The sequence below is a fragment of the Diadema antillarum genome, unplaced genomic scaffold (assembly GCF_040938485.1).
Source record: "Diadema antillarum isolate AM-2024a unplaced genomic scaffold, OU_Dant_1.0 seq00000343_RagTag, whole genome shotgun sequence".
Lineage (NCBI taxonomy): Eukaryota > Metazoa > Echinodermata > Echinoidea > Diadematoida > Diadematidae > Diadema > Diadema antillarum.
The window spans coordinates 661238-680451 of NW_027271355.1; the positions used below are offsets into that span (position 1 = coordinate 661238).

At 37.9% G+C, this 19214-nt stretch overlaps 1 protein-coding gene across 2 annotated transcripts in view; it reads right to left on the reverse strand.

The window, feature by feature from the left end:
• Positions 1-16938, reverse strand: part of LOC139730918 (protein phosphatase 1B-like) — a 31102-nt gene extending 14164 nt beyond the window's left edge. For both annotated transcript variants that reach the window (XM_071641799.1, XM_071641798.1), the window contains exons 1-2: positions 16916-16938; positions 9104-10255 (exon numbers count right to left, since the gene is read on the reverse strand). In XM_071641799.1, the coding sequence (XP_071497900.1) occupies positions 9104-9952 (849 nt within the window). In that variant the 5' untranslated portion in view covers positions 9953-10255; positions 16916-16938. The remainder of the gene's footprint in view (positions 1-9103; positions 10256-16915) is intronic.
• Between the last annotated feature and the right edge of the window lie 2276 nt (positions 16939-19214).

A 19214-nucleotide genomic window follows, 5' to 3' on the forward strand; every position in this document is an offset into this window, starting at 1 on the left:
TTTCAACCTCAAAACTCTCTGAAAGTATTTCATTCTACAACTTGTAACTCACTGTGATGAAAGTCACAACACTCAAGATTATCATAGGTAAGTTTCGTGTCATTAGGTAAAAAGCTCTAATTACAGGTTCTAATTAAAGACAGACATGACGTGTTACGTATGGGACAGTTACGTATGGGACAGTTTGTCCCCCATTCATTTAGTGTGTGAAGAACCATGTTTATGGGTATTTTGCATAATTATTGAAGTAAAATCAGTTGAAACTACTCACATACTGATCCAGATTGTCAAGGAAACAATATTCCCCAAATATTCACCATCCTAATCATATTCAATCATATCTTTATATTTTTATGACCAACCTGAGTATGCATGCCCTTTGTCCCCCATTCGTTTAGTGTGTGGAGAGACACATTTATGGGTATTTTGCAAAATAATTTTGTAAAATACCCATAAACAAATTTTTGCATAATTATTGAAATGGAATCAGTTGAAACTACTCAAATACTGATCCAGATTGACAAGGGAACAATATTCCCCAAATATTTACCATCATAATCACATTTATATTCTATATTTTCATGACCAACCTGAGTATGGGGTATGCCCTATTTTTATCAGGATAGTTACTACTGAAAAATTGAATAGTTTAAAGTGTTTACTTCCATTGATGAAGGGCAGTTTGCCATTTCGTTTCAATAAAAAATACCTTGACACAAGAAATATTAATTTTTATAAATAAGCAATACCTGCTGCGTGGAACCCCAGTGATCGAGTAGATATATGATGTCTGTCTAGCAGTCAGGTCATTGATTCGAGTCACACCTCAGTATGTATACCCATGAATTTTGTCGTGGCTATTATTGAAACCTGAATAAGGACAATTTGTGTATCACTTGCAATAAAAAAAAAATCATTTTACTTTATATTCTTTTTAAATATTTATATCACAACCATTTCAAATTGGATCTCCATCACTAAACTTTGAATTCCTCTAGTCTTAGGATTGTATGCTCTTTAGTAATTCATATAATTGATTTCCAATCATCTCATTAAATGTTGAAAACTGAATCCCCATTTCTACAAAAAACTATACCATCCCTTTAATGCTGTTTTTTCATTGTGTATTTTGCCATTTTCCCCTCCCCCTTTCTGAAAATTGTTCAGTCAAGTACGTACATGTATTGTTTAAAGTGTCTATAACTCAAAAAGTAGCGACAATGTTGGGATGCTTTCTTCAGGATGATTGACCGTTTGTGTACTGAGAGACCTTCCCAGCTAGCTACATGCATTCACATGCATTATGTATGAGGATGTCCCATACGTAACGCATTTGTCCCATACGTAACATTATTTCAATGCCTTATAAAAAATATTCCTTTTACTGTTTTTTCTTTTTTCTGTGGTATTTAATTTCTCTAAACAATAAATTAGAACTTTCCAAAAGGGCATTAATATAACCTTAGCAATTTCAGAAAAAACCTAAAAAAATGACCTCATTTTGTTACGTATGGGACATCTCATGATAGGACACGAGCTAATTTGCATAATCATTTGCATAATCCCTAAATTTTCATACCAAGTTAAACTATTTGATGAACTTCTTATGTCCACATATCAATCAAATATCATTTGCTTTCCTTTGAATTAATATGAATTTTTATAAATGTCCCATACGTAACGCTGTGTTTCACATTTATGCAAATGAAGCCCTTGAAATTTGCATAAATTTACGTAATATAATTTTTTCCTCCATGGAAATCAAAACTTCAACTCATAAGCTTTTAAATGATACCAAACATGTCAATATTGAGCAAAGATGAAATTTTGCCTTCTGAGGGGACCTTATCTTGGACTTGCCCAGTTGCAAACAAAAGTTAAGTTGGCTCATCAACAATTACTTTAAATCACTATGAAGTGTACAAATGATTAAAAGTACATCTCCTAATCATACTATAATCACCACAAGAAAAACTAATTCTTACTGAATCAGTGGGGAGAACATTTTTTTTTTGGTATGCGATGAATGAAGTGTACTACATATAACTGATATGATCCATTTGTTGGGTTGTAAACAGTGACCAAATAAAATTTTAACACATGCCTTTAACACCACAAATTCCCCAAAGGTTAATGTGAGGACCCTGTACATGATAGCCCATGTTTTGCCTCTCTCCAAGGAGATGTTGAGGCCAGTGTTTGCTTGACAGCCCACTGTCCTATTTATAAACCATGACTCACCCTAACCATTATGCCAATCGGTTTTAATATGCTCACATAGCCATCTGCCGGCTGAGCCTGTGAGACAGGGAGGGAGGGAAAGCAGGAGAGCTGGGCAGGAGAAACGAGCCAAGTCAAGCCGCACTTTAGCAGCATAAGCCTTGGCGAAGGTGCAGGGATGTCAGCAACTCAGGCACATCACTAAAGGCGCATAGAGGCCTCCTTGATCCAGCAAAGTGTCTCCCGACACTTAGTGGAGCAACTTAATATTACTTAGGGAAATTCCAGTATAATACCTATAGTGCTATGGCTATAAGCAGCCAATGTTGACAAATCACCATGCACACTCTTGAGCCAGAACCCACCAAATATACACAATGCACATACTCTATACATGGTACATTGTATGTCTGCACACACCCTCTCTCTCTCTCTCAGGCATGGCCATTGAAAAATGGACCTGTCTATTGTGTAGATTTTTACTAGGGAGCTTCAGGGCAATTCCATAATTAGGAAGCCTGGTGACATCAATAATACAAATGTCCCTTTTTATGTTTATCTTTGATTTAGGAATCACCAAATTGCCATGGATGTTCAAAAATCATGACGGTCTTTCAAATTTAGTACAATTTTTTTTCCTTTTCATTGATTTCAATGAGATCTCAAAACATACACTTGTACAATATGTACAATTGTACAATATGTATACATGTGGGACTGGAGACAATTGAATTCACTTTAATGCATGTTATAGTAGATTCATCTAATGTTCTTCCCTACACATTTTGCTTGTAAAAGATGGAAGAATATACACAACTAAGCATTCTGAAGGTCATGTGATATCTAATCAATTACACAGGGGTGAAATGACCTGTGGATCTATACATTGTACTCTGGACAAAGGTAATGTTACTACACTGTAACATTATAAACCATAGCATCACTACAATACTAACCATGCTTTGGGGGTCTAGCTGAAAAATTATGGGTCAAAGTGCTAGAAATATTTGCTGGAACATTTTTTATGATGCTGTAATTGAAATTAATGCAACATTTCGTTTGAAGTACAGTGCTCACCCATTAATTGGAAACCGCTTCGGAAAGAACCCCATTTAAAAAAGAAATACACCCCCCAAAACTACTAAACTTCAAAAGAGAAAAATATTCCTTACAGAATGATACTAAATAGACAAAATCTGATAAGAAATAGGGAAGATATGACAGAGATTTTGAAATTTCAAATTTTTTTCAGAAAACATTTCTTGACCAATCCTTATGAATATTCAAATGAGTGAGTTGATAATGTCATACCCTCACAATTTTTCATGAATGTCATATGAAATTTGGAAAAAAGCATGTTCCTATACCAATTTTATATCAGAGTTAACATACAATGTATGTTCTTTTTATTTTGCGTGGTTTTAAAGGGACTGTACAGTACTGGTTGAGGTAGGGATTCATGTTTTGAACATCCCTAAGTGAGATAATGAAAAGCCTCTTATGAAATACGAAAGAGCATGTAATCTTAAGAAGGATTAAACATTCATTTGATGAAAATTGGTTTTCAAATGGCTGAGATAATAAAAAAAGTGCTAATGATAAAAGGCGACATGGCACAACTTTATTAGGATCTCTTTGTTTCACCTTGTTTTTGGATATCTCAGCCATTTCAAAACCGATTTTCATCGAATAAACTTTTGATACCCCCTCAGAACTGCATGCTCTTTGACATCTTATAGAGCGGTTTCTGAATATCTCACAAAACGTTAAAAGCTAAATCTTCACCTCGACCAGAACTGTACACACCCTTTAAGATCACACCCTTTAAGATAAGTTTTATATTTATAAACAGCTGAAATATGAGAGTTTTGTTATTTCTGTATATGAAATGAATAAGAAATTTTAATGATTAATGTCTCAAAATAATAAGTAAATCCTTAGAAATAATCACAGGGATTCCATTTCTTACCAAGATGATTTTGTAACCAATTCCAGATAGATTATAAACGCTGATTGCAAAGCCTAAACATTTGCCGTTAACACAGTAGGACGAAGTGCATGCGGTCCGATCGAACGTTGTCAGCTTTGCACGTACATCAGCTCATCTCAACTGCATGAAGGTGCACTGGAGCCCATGATAACGTCATATTGTCTGAGAACCAGGAGGGCATTTTTAGTAAAATGTCAAAATTACACAAATTACACATGGGTGCTATTTTACCCCATATTTGGTAAAATACTTATAAATCCACCCACTTCTCATTAAATAAATTTTGATTTCATAAAATTGCTAAGTTTTTATTTATGCTGAAATCTGTGAACGTAAGTGCACCCTTCTGGTTCTGCACAGCACATCAACGTACGATGTACAGCAAACCTTACTGTCAGCATAATGGCCTCTGACTGGTTGATTGCTAAGGCAGGAAAAGCTCCATTGACTCAAAAAAAGTTCTAACAACCTATTATGTACATGTACACTGTACAACTGTATGCCCACAATTGTATGTTAATATGCACATCTATGGTAAGGTACATGTAGTGTCACGAGCATGTTCAGAAGTGGTCTGCATTCCCAAATCTTGCTAAAATTGTCAGTAAAATTGTTATACCATTTAGGCACAGAAAACACACAGTAGGTACTTTAATCAGAAAAGTTGCAATTACATTTACTTGCCCAAAATTGAGTTTTAGTTGCCCTACGTACATTTGTAGGCAAGCATCCCGGCAGGTTTGTTGTACTCTATGGGTGGGGATCCTGTATTGTGACACTTTACAAGGATGAACAAAAGGTAAATCATCAGTTTCAGTACTGATAAGTTTGCAGAAATTTTCTTTTGCTAGCTGAATGCCTAACGATCAAACCCATGATGAATCTCAGCTATTTATTGTGCGGAATACGAACAGTCACTGTAAGTTCCATTAATCTTAAGCTGTTTATGATGCAATATAGCCATCACTTCAGTCCCTACAATATCCTGTTGAAATGTAGATTTCCTTTCCCTGTGTATCTGTCTACTGTAGCAATGCTTTGTATCTCTCTTTTTCTCCCTCCCCCCCCCCCCCCCACTTCCCTCACCCTACACTGCATGCAATATCAGAATGTGCGAAAGCCCTTGAAACAAATTCGGAAGGTACAATGTGATCTGTCATGACAGCCATGTCATAAGTGGATTTTTATAATGAACTCTGATTCTACACACAAACACACACACACACACACACACACACACACACAGTCAGAATGAAGACTTGGTTCTGTATCAAGACTGCATTTCTGGTTGATGACTGGAATTGAATAGTAAAATACAGTATATACTTCATACCAGTAAAATGTGTTGATGCTCATTGTAAAATCTAAGCTACTGTACATATAAAAATCTGAAGAGTAAGCATTTTTTTTTTTTTTTTTTGGGGGGGGGGTTGCTTAAGAATATGACATGACAGCATCAAGTTCAAAAATATGGATATCCTTCACACACACAAAAAGAAGAGCGAGTAACACAGTATACGACAATACTGGTACTGAATTTTTTTTCTCTTTGATTCCATGAACATAAACAATAGTGCAGTGTGTTCTGCATTTACAGTACTGTACTACAATGTTGTTATGCCCCAGATACATCTCATGGCCCATGCAGAATGCTGTACAGCTGTAGAGCTACAGTAGTTACAAAACTACATGTACATTTTTGTATACTGTACAGATGTATGTGTAGTTGCAAATGATCCAGGGTGATATGGTATGATTTTGTTTTTCTTCCAGAAACCATATTTTCATGCATCATTATTTTTAAGGCAAATTTGCAGGGAAAAAAATCACAGCGAAATTATCAGCTCTTAAAGACAAAGAATACTTTTTTTTTAAATATAAATTTGAAATCTTACAAGTAACTCCATTTGTATGTATTTTACTTTTCCTCTGCAGAACACTTTCTCTGTGACTGTTCTAGACACATGTACATGTACTGCATAGTTTGTCATACATTCACAGATAGAACTTGAAAGTACAGATTGTACTACTTTAGTGGAAAGTAAGACCAACATCAAAATTCTGGTCTCTTTTTCTATAAAGTAAATTAAAAGTACAACTAACAGGTTGTCAACAGTCATGTGACCAAGACAGCTCTTTGATTTGGCTTTACAGGGTCACATGATTTACTGACTTTAAATTGTAGGCTTGGTACAATATGTATCACTTGTCTATATTTCGGTTGAGACTTTCACCCACCTGCTACTTTTATACCACTGTTTCCTGTCAAGATCACATGAATGTATGAGCTAAATTCAGACAGTGGGAATGCCAATTATGTACAGTAGTTAAATATGTTGTAAGATGATGTTCTACGGAAAAGTACATGTAGCAAGAGTTATCATCATTGTGTTAATAAATTTACATTGAAGTGAATTTTGTGGAAGCAGGATGCTTCTTCCCTTTAATGCACTCATTCTGGTCTGTGTGACATGTCCGTGTTCTATTTTCTCTTTGTGGGAAATGAAGTTTGACTACGTAAATGGTCTACTTGGACCTACAGCTGTAATAATTTCTGCCAGTTCAGATACACAAAAGTGATAATTTCTTGCCCTGAGTCAACTTCCTTCCACTGTTTAACTTCTAGTACAATGTAGTATCCATATAAATTTCCAAAACTAAATACTGAGTTAGTGTTCAGATTTTTTTTTTTCTTAGATAACAATGACCTGCTTTACCAGTGTTTCTATTTCATATCTGTAGAGTTAAATTGATGTTTCACTGCACATTTTGTGTGGGATCATAGCAGCACCAGATCTTCCACACAACTATTGTTGTACATAGATATCAATTGATTGCACTAAATCTTTTGTACATAGTATGTCACATATTTCTCGTATAGCAAATCTTTTTTTTTTTTAAATTGTCTTTGATCCATGAGTTTAACTAGATCTACTGACACATTATGCATGCAATGGCCTTACTGTATCAAAACTTATCCCTGTGCTACATGTACAAAGTGTATGTTAGTGATAATTTCATCAATGCTTCTTTAAATATAGAAATTGAAGAAAAAAAAGCATAATGAATTTGAAAGCAACCTTCACAATAACACAAGAATCATGTATGAATACACATGTAATCACTTCAAAGAAAGGGTAAAAAGTTGTAAATATGTCACAAAAAACATAGAGGGAAGAGACATGTACATGTACCTAATAGTTCCTAAAAATGAAGGGTGAAAACTGTAAATGGCAGATAATCACTCAATATTTAGGTTTCCAACAATAGCTAATACATACGAACAGCAAGATCACCAAGAGATGAATGGGTTTGTTACCTCAGCTGTGTAAATCTGTTACTCTTCTTGGAGAAAAATATATCTAGTTCAACATCCTACTTACATGTGTACAGTGTACACGCAAACCAACAGTTTAGAAAGCTCATGAATGTGTATGAAATTCTAATTGTGCATGTACACTGTATCAATGGCAACAACTGACACGTCTACAAAATGTTAATTGAATTTTACCATTTCTTGAGCTTCGGCAGCAACAATTAATCTTTTTCTTCTTTTCTTTTTTTTTTGAAAACGAGGGGGGGGGGGGGTTATACCAGTGGAAATCTATTCAGCTAATGACCCTAACATTGCATACATTTGTAAATTTGTTTGCACACACAAGGAATAGCCAAAAATCTTGTCTCTGCACCATATTAGTAATGTTAGTGTTTGTTCAGGATTTTTACAGAAGAGAATATATTGTGTTACATGCGATATGCAGGTGTGACTGTACTGCCTATTAGTCACAGGATGTCTGGAAAAACTGTGATTAGGTGATATTGGAGTCTGGACAAGCATGAATCTACTGTATGAGGAAATGTATAGCACTAAGCAAAGTCCCAGTGTGTTGCATAAGTTGAATTACATGACTCAAATGTTTTGTAGGGGCATATTAACATGTACAATGTACATGTACACATATGTATGTCACAATGGAAACACATCATTTTCTTTCATATTGTCATTGTTCATCAGTACAGACTTTAACTTGCAAGATCATTTCTTAAAGTAACTTTCCTGTCTGTTTCACAATTGAAAATTACCTCAAAGGGTAAAACAAAATTACAATTGTAGCTTCTCCCGCACTTTCATCGTGATGGCTTCATGAAAGCAAGCATCAAGTCTGCCTGGCAAGATATCAACATACAATGGATTATACATTGAAGGCCAACAACTGGTTCAGCACCCAGATTAAGAAGAAAAAAAAAAGAAGAAGCTAACATAAGTAAATACTTCAGTAGCTGGCTTATGATACGTTGGCAAGCATTTTTCAAGTGCCATGGCACAGTAGAAAGCTGCTATGACAAACGAACATCAACATCAACACACTTTTGGTTCTGGGCGCTACAGTTTTCAAATAGACAGCATTTCTACTCCAAAAGTCAACTTGCATGATACATGTACAAATTGTAATTCTCTTGACAAGCAAGTGTAGATTTGCTTGCTTTTAAGCTGTAGCCTACTGTACCTGTGCCAATTTCTGAATGAGACCAATTCATTTTCATGTTCATTTACACTGTAGTTTATTACGCAGTCTTAGTAAAGCAAACATCTCTAAAAGTATTAGGAAAATCTTGTGCAAACCTATGCTGCAAAAACACTTTTTTCTCATGTACGCTGAAAAGATATTAAAAAAAGTTTCATTCTCATAGTACAGTTTTCGTATTGTATAATTTTGTGTTCGTGTCTCCTCTTTGTTACCATGTCAGTACATTCGTGTTTTTTACTCAAATTGTATTTTGTATGTAATGCAGGGCCCCTCGGTAGAGCAGTTCCGAGTGAGCTGGAAGGGCTACCCCACTGAAAGAAACCAGAATAAATGAATAAATCAATTAATATAAAACGTTACTTACCTTTTGAAGGCAGGTTTCCACAACCTGATTGCAGATCTCCTCCAGATTATCAGTGAGAGCTAACCGAGAGCGAACAAACTGGCAAAGTTCCTCGTTTGTCATGACATCCCATACTCCATCGCAGGCCAATATAATGAACTCGTCTTCGTCTGTTCTATCTATGATTGTCACCTCGGGCTCTGGTGACACAAGCTGCTCTGTTGGGAGCTTGTCGCGATTGTTCTTGTAATCGTAATCCCCAAGTGCTCTTGACACAGCTAGCGAACCGTTTACACGCTCGATCATCACGCTCCCTCCTGCTCCTTCTATCCTCTTCATCTCATTTGGCTTTCCTGGCTTGTGATCCTCTGTACTAAAGGCTGGCTTCTCTCGGCCACTCCTTGATAGCACAGCTCGTGAATCTCCACAGTTGGCAAAGAACATCTGGGTTGGGGAAATGAGAACTGCCACAGCGGTGGAACCACTTTTATCTGATCCATCTGTCCGTGCAAAATCAGTTCTCATCTTTGAGTCTATTGATAGGAATCCAGTCCTTATGCTCTCTTTTATACATTCAGATGCATCCTTCCCATTTGATTTACAACTATTGAGGAAATCTGGACTGGAAGAAATTTCAGGTAGCAAGTGGACTGCACAGTGTTTTGCCACCTTGGAGCCTGCATGCCCATCAAACACAGCAAAGAAAGACCAGTCTTTCAGACCAGTCTGAGGCAGGCCTATGACTGCCGAGTGCGCATCTTCCATTTCCACTCGCCAACCCTGCATACTGCTGAGACCATAGCGGAGTCCGTTACCAGAGCCATGTTCGTTTTCCTTTTCTGTATTGGGTTTCTCCAAAAAAGCCCCCATGATTGAAACTCAATGCTTGTGGTTCCAACCGTTGTATAAAATTTCCTTAAGTGTAATAATGATGGCAGTTACCTTATCAGAGAAAAGAACAGTTCTACATCTGTTGCACATATCCTGGTGTTTCTGTAGTAGTCATCACTGGGATGCATTTCCTGTGGTCATCATAGGGCTGTACTTCTGACATACATATCCATTACTCATTCCACAAGGCACGTAGCAGCTTAGCCCACACGATGCACGAATCACAACAATACAGTGATGAGATCACTTGCAGTTCAGCCCACCATTGTAGCTATGCAATACCTAAGTAGTTCAATAAAGAGAGATAGGGTATACAAGATTATGATCATTAGGAATAATTGGTATAGCTTCCTGGGTTTTTGCACAATACATAACACAAGGCAGAGATTTATGTACTGCATAGAGGATTCAGTCTAAATACTTTAATTCCAAACTATGCCACAAGCGTAATTCCATGCAAGCATGCCAGGATACCAGACGTCTATGTCCCCAGTGATATAGACACAACAGAACTGCCATCCAGCCATCATATCAGCTCTGTATTACAGAGATGGCAAAACGAACATATCCATGGTTAATCTCCTGCATGCATGCCACACCTAAATCTGAACTGAGCTTAGACTGCCATGCGTACTTTATCTTAAAAACAAAACGCATACTCCAGATCTCGCCACACCCGTACACGTCCAATTACACATGATCCTGTGAGCTAAGTAGCTTGGGTTCCTCCCCATTCAATTGAACCTTGCAGAAATCCTGGGCCATCCATCGTTTCCTTCTGCACATGTTGACTACTGGTGATTGATCTCTAACATACAGAGGAAATGCTCCTTTACTCAATAGCTTTCAAGACAAATGCATCTGAGGTACGGCAGTTCCATACCTTTTATTTCTCCTGAACAGCTATGAATTCATTATTGAATACATTGCAACTGTTGCAGCCATTACTCGCAATATTTGATCAGTCCTTAGATGTACCATGCCTCTGAACAAACTTAAAGTTCTACTAAAAAATGGCATTTGATGTTGGAATAGCATATTTCCACTTACAATGAAAACTACCATTTTGTTTAGCTGTGACAAATGAAAAGTGTTCTATTCATTTTTTGATTGCTTGCTCATGATATTTTTAAATTGTGAGTCAGGTAAAGATCTACAAAATTAAATATCAGCTTCATGACGCACTGGAATCATGCATCATATTGAAGTGTCCTATAAGATGAGTGGTATACTTAAAATGACAGTGAAGTCAATTCTGAACTAGAACCCAACAGCTTGATGGCTGCTGCCATTAAAAACAAGTATTTCTTTTCCTCAATACAATAAAAGAAAAAAAATCAGTCCACAAACTCACTTTCTAACAAATATTAAAAAAACACTTATCAAATTGCTAGGATTTTTTCATCTTCCGAGTAGATCATCACAAGTAATATGAAAAGAGCCTTCTTTTTTATGAGTAAAGACATGATTGCTCCCCCACCTTTTTTTTTTTTTTCCGGGAGGGGGGGGGGGGGGGGGGGGGGGGAGAGGAGTAATTGTCCAAAATAATGACTTAATAATAAGCTGTCATTTTGGCAAGGAGTTCACTTTTGCAAATTTCCCAGTTCCTTCTCATTCACAAATTCAATATAATGCAAAAATTACTGAAAATTTCTCACATCCTGTGTGGTACAGCAAGTGTCTAAATACATGCCTGTACATGCGCAATCACTCCTACACCGTGATATTATCATCAGACTGGAAGCACTTCGCAAGGGGCGGTTACCAATATATTGCTGATGACAAACAATAGTATTGAGCTTCATGTGTGTACACCTATACAGTTGTACATAGATGTATCAATGTGTTACCTTTGTGTCACATACCCTAATCAGATATTAGCTGAAAATCACAGGCAGATCTAGCTTTTTGCTCATGGGGGTTGACCCAATGATAATTCTCTCACCAATTTGGCTGATAAGCTGTGAAAAAATAAAAATAAAAAAAGGCTTCACATTTTTTGCTGCCAATGCTAGCGACAAATCAGCTGACAAGTAACAACAACAAAAATACATGATTGCAATTTCTGAACATCAATTCTGTCGACCAATTGACTGACAATCAAAAAAAAAAAAAAAAAAAGTAATTACGCTTAAAAATAGGCCAAATTATGCCTACAGTACATTAGCAGAATGCTACATGCTGAAGCATCAAAAATTATGGCAGAAAGCATAATTATGCCAACTCTGGTTGGCAATGTTGGGCTGAGCATGACACTGAGTGCTATAAAGAACATAATGTTTGGGTCTGAACTACATGATGGTCTTTTTCTATGCACATCCCATTTTCACTTGGCAGCCCAAGATGGAGGGAGGGTTTAAACCCTGTACACCCCCCTCCCCCCCCCCCCCACAGATCCGCTAATAAAAACATTTGTGGCAGCACATACTTTCATGTCAGGATGTTGCAAAACTTCACGATTACTGTTCATTGAAATATTTATAGCGACATGAAATTTCCGCATATTGGAGTCAACAGCTTTTTTTGCAGCATGAAACTTTCGCGAAATGCCATTGGCATTCAGTGCATCACTGCATCAGAACAGAATAGACAGTATAGAACTTTCATGTCCATTTTAATTTTGTGAATCTTGGCTCCGTGCATAATTCACGAAAATTTCATGCACACAAAAATTTCTGGTTCTACAGCACTCTATTCAAGCAGTAGAGAAGTTAACTGGCTTGTGTGTGTGTGTGTGTTTTTTTTTTCCTTTAAGTCTTCTGATACTCTGTTGCACCACCCAATTACGTCAATTGCCATGAAGCATGCGAAGTATTCATAAAGATTAGTACCAATTGACAGCATGAGACAAATGCTTGTCAAATGAATGGCATTCATGGCTTTTTCAAAACTCATGACCAAGGCGTGCTTTTTGTTCCATGTGTCCACACATAGATAAATATTGAGAGGGCATTGCAGGGTACTTTACGGGAAAAAAAAGGACAATGCACTTTGGGCCATCGCAGTGCGGGTGCTTTCACACTCTTTGGTTATCACCACGTGTTAGCATGTAATTAGCGTGCCAACAAGCCGGTAGCTGTGTCTTTTTTTGATTAAAATTCTACCCAAATCTTTGCTATTTCAAACAGCTGGTGAGTACAGTGTATGTATGAGATATCAATTTTTACTATTTAAGTTAAATTTGTTGATCTACGACTGTGAATTAGACGTAATCGAGGCAAGTGAGGTACCTCACCCAAAATGTCGACAGGGACAGTGGTTAAGCATCCCCCACAGCGGTGCCTATGAGAGGCTTCTGTCTGTCTTGGAGGAGAATAATCAAAGTCAACAAATATTATGAAACTCCTCCAGACAGAGAGATTTTTCAGTCTACACTTGTCATAGTCAGCAGCACTATCTGGAGATCGCGCGCATGTCTATAAATTTGCACACACGGCAAGCTATGATAAGGGTGGATTGATATCCTTTTTCCATAATGTAATCTGGGCCCTGTTTTATGAAGAGTTGAAATTGATCATATGGTTGATTTCAACTGTAAGTCTATGGCAGCCTGTGTGGTAAGGAAATTTAAAATTGATTTTACAGATATCTTTTGATAAAACAGGGCCCTGGTCACATCACATTACCAGTGAATTTTCCTGTAATAAAAATGTGCCTGTGTCGGTTAAAATAATGAGCTTGCAACTGTGCAAAGTAAAAAACATCACTCGCGTTTGTCGGCAAGAATTCCGCGCCTACGGTATGAGTCAACATTCTGAGCCCGGGATTTGAATCTGCGGTATTTTCTGTCATGTAGTGATATGAAATGGCAAAGTGAAGCCACGAAACTGAGGGATATTTTCTGAGATACAAGGTATTTAAATAAAAAAGCGGTAGATGAATAGTAAGTCGGTCCGACCTTATTACATTGAAACTGACACCCCTCTATTTTTAGTATTAATGCGTAAAGAACGAAAATGCACACATGAGATTATGCGCAGTGCCAGTGGTGGCTTCACTGGGGATACGAAAAATAGAAGGGTCTATCCAAATATTACTGAAAAACCTGAAAATAAATAGCAACAGTGAAACAAAGATACCATAGATTATAAACACATTCTGGAAAAGTACAATGTATTATTACAAGCACTTCACACTTATTGGCAATAGAGGGTAGGGTGTTTCAAAGTATGACACACAAGAGTGCGGGAAAATAACTCTCCACTCGTTTGAAGCAGTTATCTTAGAAGAGCATGTACCTCAAATCGCATTTTCACTACACACTAGTGAATTCTCGCTATCGCCAATGACGTAAAAAGTACCCGGATGTGGCTTTTTCGTCAAGATTTAATGCACTTGGTAGCAAGGGCACTTCCGGCGCGGGTCATAATTTGCACAACGCTAGCGTGCGCGTACGTGTACCTTACCTATAGCGCAACGCCGACCACGGATACTAGTACAGTAGGCCGTTGTACCGCCCGAGCCAGCGAGTGGCCAGGCCTGTCATACTCGTACACTGTAGTCCCCGCCGCCGGCAGCCGGCCTTGCATTAGCATAAACGCACCACTGCGATGCTGCACGCAGCGCATAAGCTAACACATACCGGTACGGCGTACATCACAGATCAGTCATCTCTGCATGCCCTGAAAATATGCTGGAAAATATTCACCCACCTGGATATACAGTATATCGTCATGGAATGCCCATCTTTTTTTTAATTTGTTCTCTGTCGAAATGTCGCGAACACAATCGGGAACGAACAGTGATCTCGAACTTATCCCGGCTCCGAAGCAATTTCTTCCAAGTAAGTACGTACAATGTACGTAGGCACTAGGCCTACTACCTAGTGTTACTAATACTACCACTATAGTAAGTCGCGCGTGCATGTACTGCGCTGTGGAGTCACCCGCAAACTTCACCCACGCGGCCACGTCACGTCTCGCATGCCAGTAAGGGTCCTATTTCTGCAGATTTTTTTCATTTATTGTCGTGCGAACAACACATGGCAGCTTCGCAGCAACAACCAATAGTCGTATTAACAGCAATTTCTTAAGAATGGAGAATTTTCAAATCATATTAAAGCTGTAATTCAAGTCGAGAAAACCGGAAGTACACGTAGAATACAGTCGGTTGTGTGTGTAAATAGCATTAGTCACGTATCACGCGCGTACGAACGGAAGTGACTTTGCTACCGGACTATCCCATAATGCACCGTAAATGACGCTTTAATCAACATCCGGGTACTTTTTACGTCATTGGCGATAGCGAGAATTCAGAGTTCATCATCTTTTAGTGTCCTCTATTTTGTAAACCTTTTGTTTCATTTTTTCTAGTACCATGATAACTTTGTAATACAATGTATCTTTTCTTCATTTCTTTTCCCCCTTTTCCTAGCCTTTCCCTTTGTATTCTTTCACCCTTGTCTTATCACATTTTTCACAATCTTCTTTTATTCACACACACGTTTTGTTTTGTCAATCTTTTATTTTCCTTTCTTTTTCATATAAACAATAATATATAAATCATTTGATTGCAAAATAATATAAATTTCATCAAGACAACATAAATTTTCACATTGTCAATATTACGAATGAGAAAAAGAATTTTGCATATAAAACAAAACACACAAGACCCTCACACACACACACACACTACAACACACACAACCAATCCTCAAATCAATCACTACCGCAACTCGATACAAGCTGAGCTGAGAGAAAGCCGTAAGAAGTATTATATTTTTAAAGACACCATAGAAGAACTTGCTCTGGTTACTATTATATAGTATGAGATAGCTACGTATTCAGATCAATCGCTTTGCTCGTTGCCGTGTTGCCGTGAACGTGTTTTGTATAATTGTACACCGTGCTGCGTTGTCTGCTCCTCTGCAATGCAGTTATCGCAGAGCGAGTATACAGCGAGTACATACCGTAGTTATGGGTAAACTCGGCCTAGCGGGTAAAGTCGGCCGCCAGCGCGCACAGTACAATTTTATGTACTGTGCGCGCTGGCGGCTGACTTTACCCGCTAGGCCGAGTTTACCCATAAAGCATAACTACTGTAGATCTATATACAATTGTAGCTGCCATCTACATTTTTCCGAGAAGTAGAGAAGTGTCAATACGGTGAAAATTCCATTCCTCCTGGACTTGAATCTCACTCAGATGCAAAACATATTCGAGGGAGGCTGTTGTTGGAATTGGATATATTTAGAATGAGTTTGTGCATGTTTGGAGGTCAATTGACAAACAGGTGCAAAAGCCAAAAGTACACTCACTAGCGCAGGCAAATAGTGAGATATTTCAGGTTTTTATGCATCATTAGGGTGTCGATGTCCATATATATAGGACACCCAACAGTACACAACCTTACTACTTTAGCTTTACTAGCTCACGTGTCAGTATCGACAGACTAACGTTAGATCTAGACTTCTCTGATGAATTTGTCATAGCACACGCACCAAATTTGGCCCATATTTTGGGCACTTCACTTTCCACTCCCTGCATCACATGCACACTTTCATCAATTAGTCTAGTGAATGAACAGGTATCGTGACCAACAGCAGTAGGAGTTAGACTTCAACCACCCCAGCACAAAAGTGCGAGAGACAGATGAGTTTAGCGCGTCAAACAGACGTCAAGAACTAATATGCCATGCCAATAAATGGTAGCACCAGAACGAGAGTCTACGGATCTACCGTACCCATTTCAGGAGCGGATTAGCGAAACACTACCGTCTACCCAACAGGCACTACGCACGGTCGGCTTCAGCGTCAGAACTACCCGGTTCGTAATCGAGTCCCGTTCTGCACTAGCTAGCACACAAATTTACGGCATCTAATCTGAGACCTTCAAAACATGTTCTATATGAGCATATTGGGAAGCTGCTTGAATAATACATCCCCTTATACTCTAAGCAATATCAGACATACATGCATTTTCGGCAATGAAAATACTCGCTCACCTCTGGTCGATGAAGGTTGCCATTACACCGGATAAGCGTTGCTTTTGAAATTTGATTGGCGATTCATGTCACGTGATAAATTACATCATCTATAGCCGCTATATTTAGACGTTGTAGGGACAGCTTCGGTCCAGGGTTCATGAGATGTGCTGTGTCAAAGCTGTTTCTAGGCTTGCAAAATTATCTCAAAGATAAAGCATAAAAAATGATAAACTTGGTGCGATCCAAAAATTAATCAGCATCATTTCTCGAAAATATCATTGTCATTTATCGTCAACATTCAACTCCTGGCTTCAACAGTACTTTATAATTACATTGCGTAGGCCTATGATTCGAAAATGAAATAAGGTCCGTTTTTCCGAAGATCACAAATTCCCTTATAATGCCTAATGTAGTCCTATAAAGGCTTGATAACCCGAACATTTGTGGTGTTATTTCGAAGGTTTGTGGATCCGAAAATGAAATAAGGTTCGTTATTTCGAAGTTTCGTTAATCCGAAAATGAACTAACATTCGTTATTCCGAAAATTGAATGATCGGATCCGATGATGACGTATAAGAGGAGGAAGGGTGCATACGGAGGAGAAGGATTTCTCATTTTCCCCCATATAACACAATTATATGCACTTACGATATTATGTTCCATCAGTTCATCAATAAGTATAGACCTGTGTATTTAATCAAGATACACATGTATCGTGCGGTGTTTGTATGTAGGACCTATATACTCCATTTATTAAATAGGCCTACATGTCTGCACTGGGTGTCTGAGTGTGCCTGTGTGTATGTGTGTGTGTTGTGTGTGTGTGTGTGTGTGTGTGTGTGTGTACGTGTGAGTGTGCTTGCTTTTATCCCGTGACCATTTTGTAACATCGCATTTGTTACTAAATGAAGTTTATTTAAAGGACAAGTTCACCTTCATAGACATCTGGGTTGAGTGAATGCCGCAATATTAGTAGAACACATCCACCAGTGAGAGTTTGAGCAAAATCGGACAATCCGTTAAAAAGTTATGCATTTTTGAAGTTTCTGCTCAGTCACGGCTGGATGAAAAGACTACTATAGCTTGTGATGTCACATGAGTACAAAAATCTAAAGAAAGAATACAGAAAATTCAACATATTTCCATTTTTCTCGCACAACAAAAGAACACTCGACTTCTCTCTTTCAGAGGCAGGGGGAATAATATCACCCTTAGCATACGTCAGTAGCAAGTCGAAGAACTGTGCACTTTATTCAAAAAGTAAAGTTTCGTGAAATTATCTTTTTATTTTCCTTATTATATATTTGTACGCATGTGACATCATATACACTGTATAGTAGTCTTCTCTTCCAGCAGTGACTGCGCAGATACTTGAAATATTCGTAACTTTTGAACGGATCGTCCAATTTTCCTCAACCTTTCACTGATGTGTTCTAATATAATATTGCTGCACTCTCTCAGTCCTTATGTATCACTGAGTGAAGGTGGACTTGTCCTTTGATATTCGGAATCACAAACCTCATTTCATTTTCGAAATGATGAACCTCACATCATTTTCGGATTACCTTATTTCATTTTCGGATCAACAAACCAGCGGAATAACGAACCTTTTTTCATCTTCGGAATTTCGAATCTTATATAGGAATAACGAAACTTACGAATAACGGCAATTCATTTTCGGATTAACGAGCCTTCGGAATAACGAACTGTAACCTCTATAGTGAGGCGGGAAGATTGTTAGAAGACTGAAATATCAAATAATCTTTTATTCATATCGCCAGATTTGCATGTTTGTTTGTTTACTATTTAGTTTGGCAGAGGCTCGGCACTTATAATTGCTCCAACTTAGGCTCCCACTTTCAGTCGGTTTTCTGAAACTCTCCGCTCTCACGCTTGAGTTTATCCAGGGAGGTGACTCACCTCCCTGGTTTATCCCACCCTATAGCTGTGCACGGCCGGTATTTTCTCTCGCATAAAATCTATATAGCTATATACCTCTCCTCCCAGAACTTTACTTTTGTCATAGAAATGTCGCTATAATATGGCGACTGGTATGCCTCCGCCAAATGCATAGTTCACCCCCGAGTACTTACAATGTGAGACGACAGTTTAAAAACTGGCCAAACACTAGAATGACATGTTTTTCACAAATGTGTTGAGTGTTTACATTATATACCTCGAAATAAGGTTCCTGGATGGATGGTTAATATTGCTTAAAGGGAGCAGATATTCGAGGATATCTAAGTTGACTTTTGATCTTGCCCCTTTGACACCTGTACGACCAATCACAATTTGGATTCTTCAAATAATATTACTA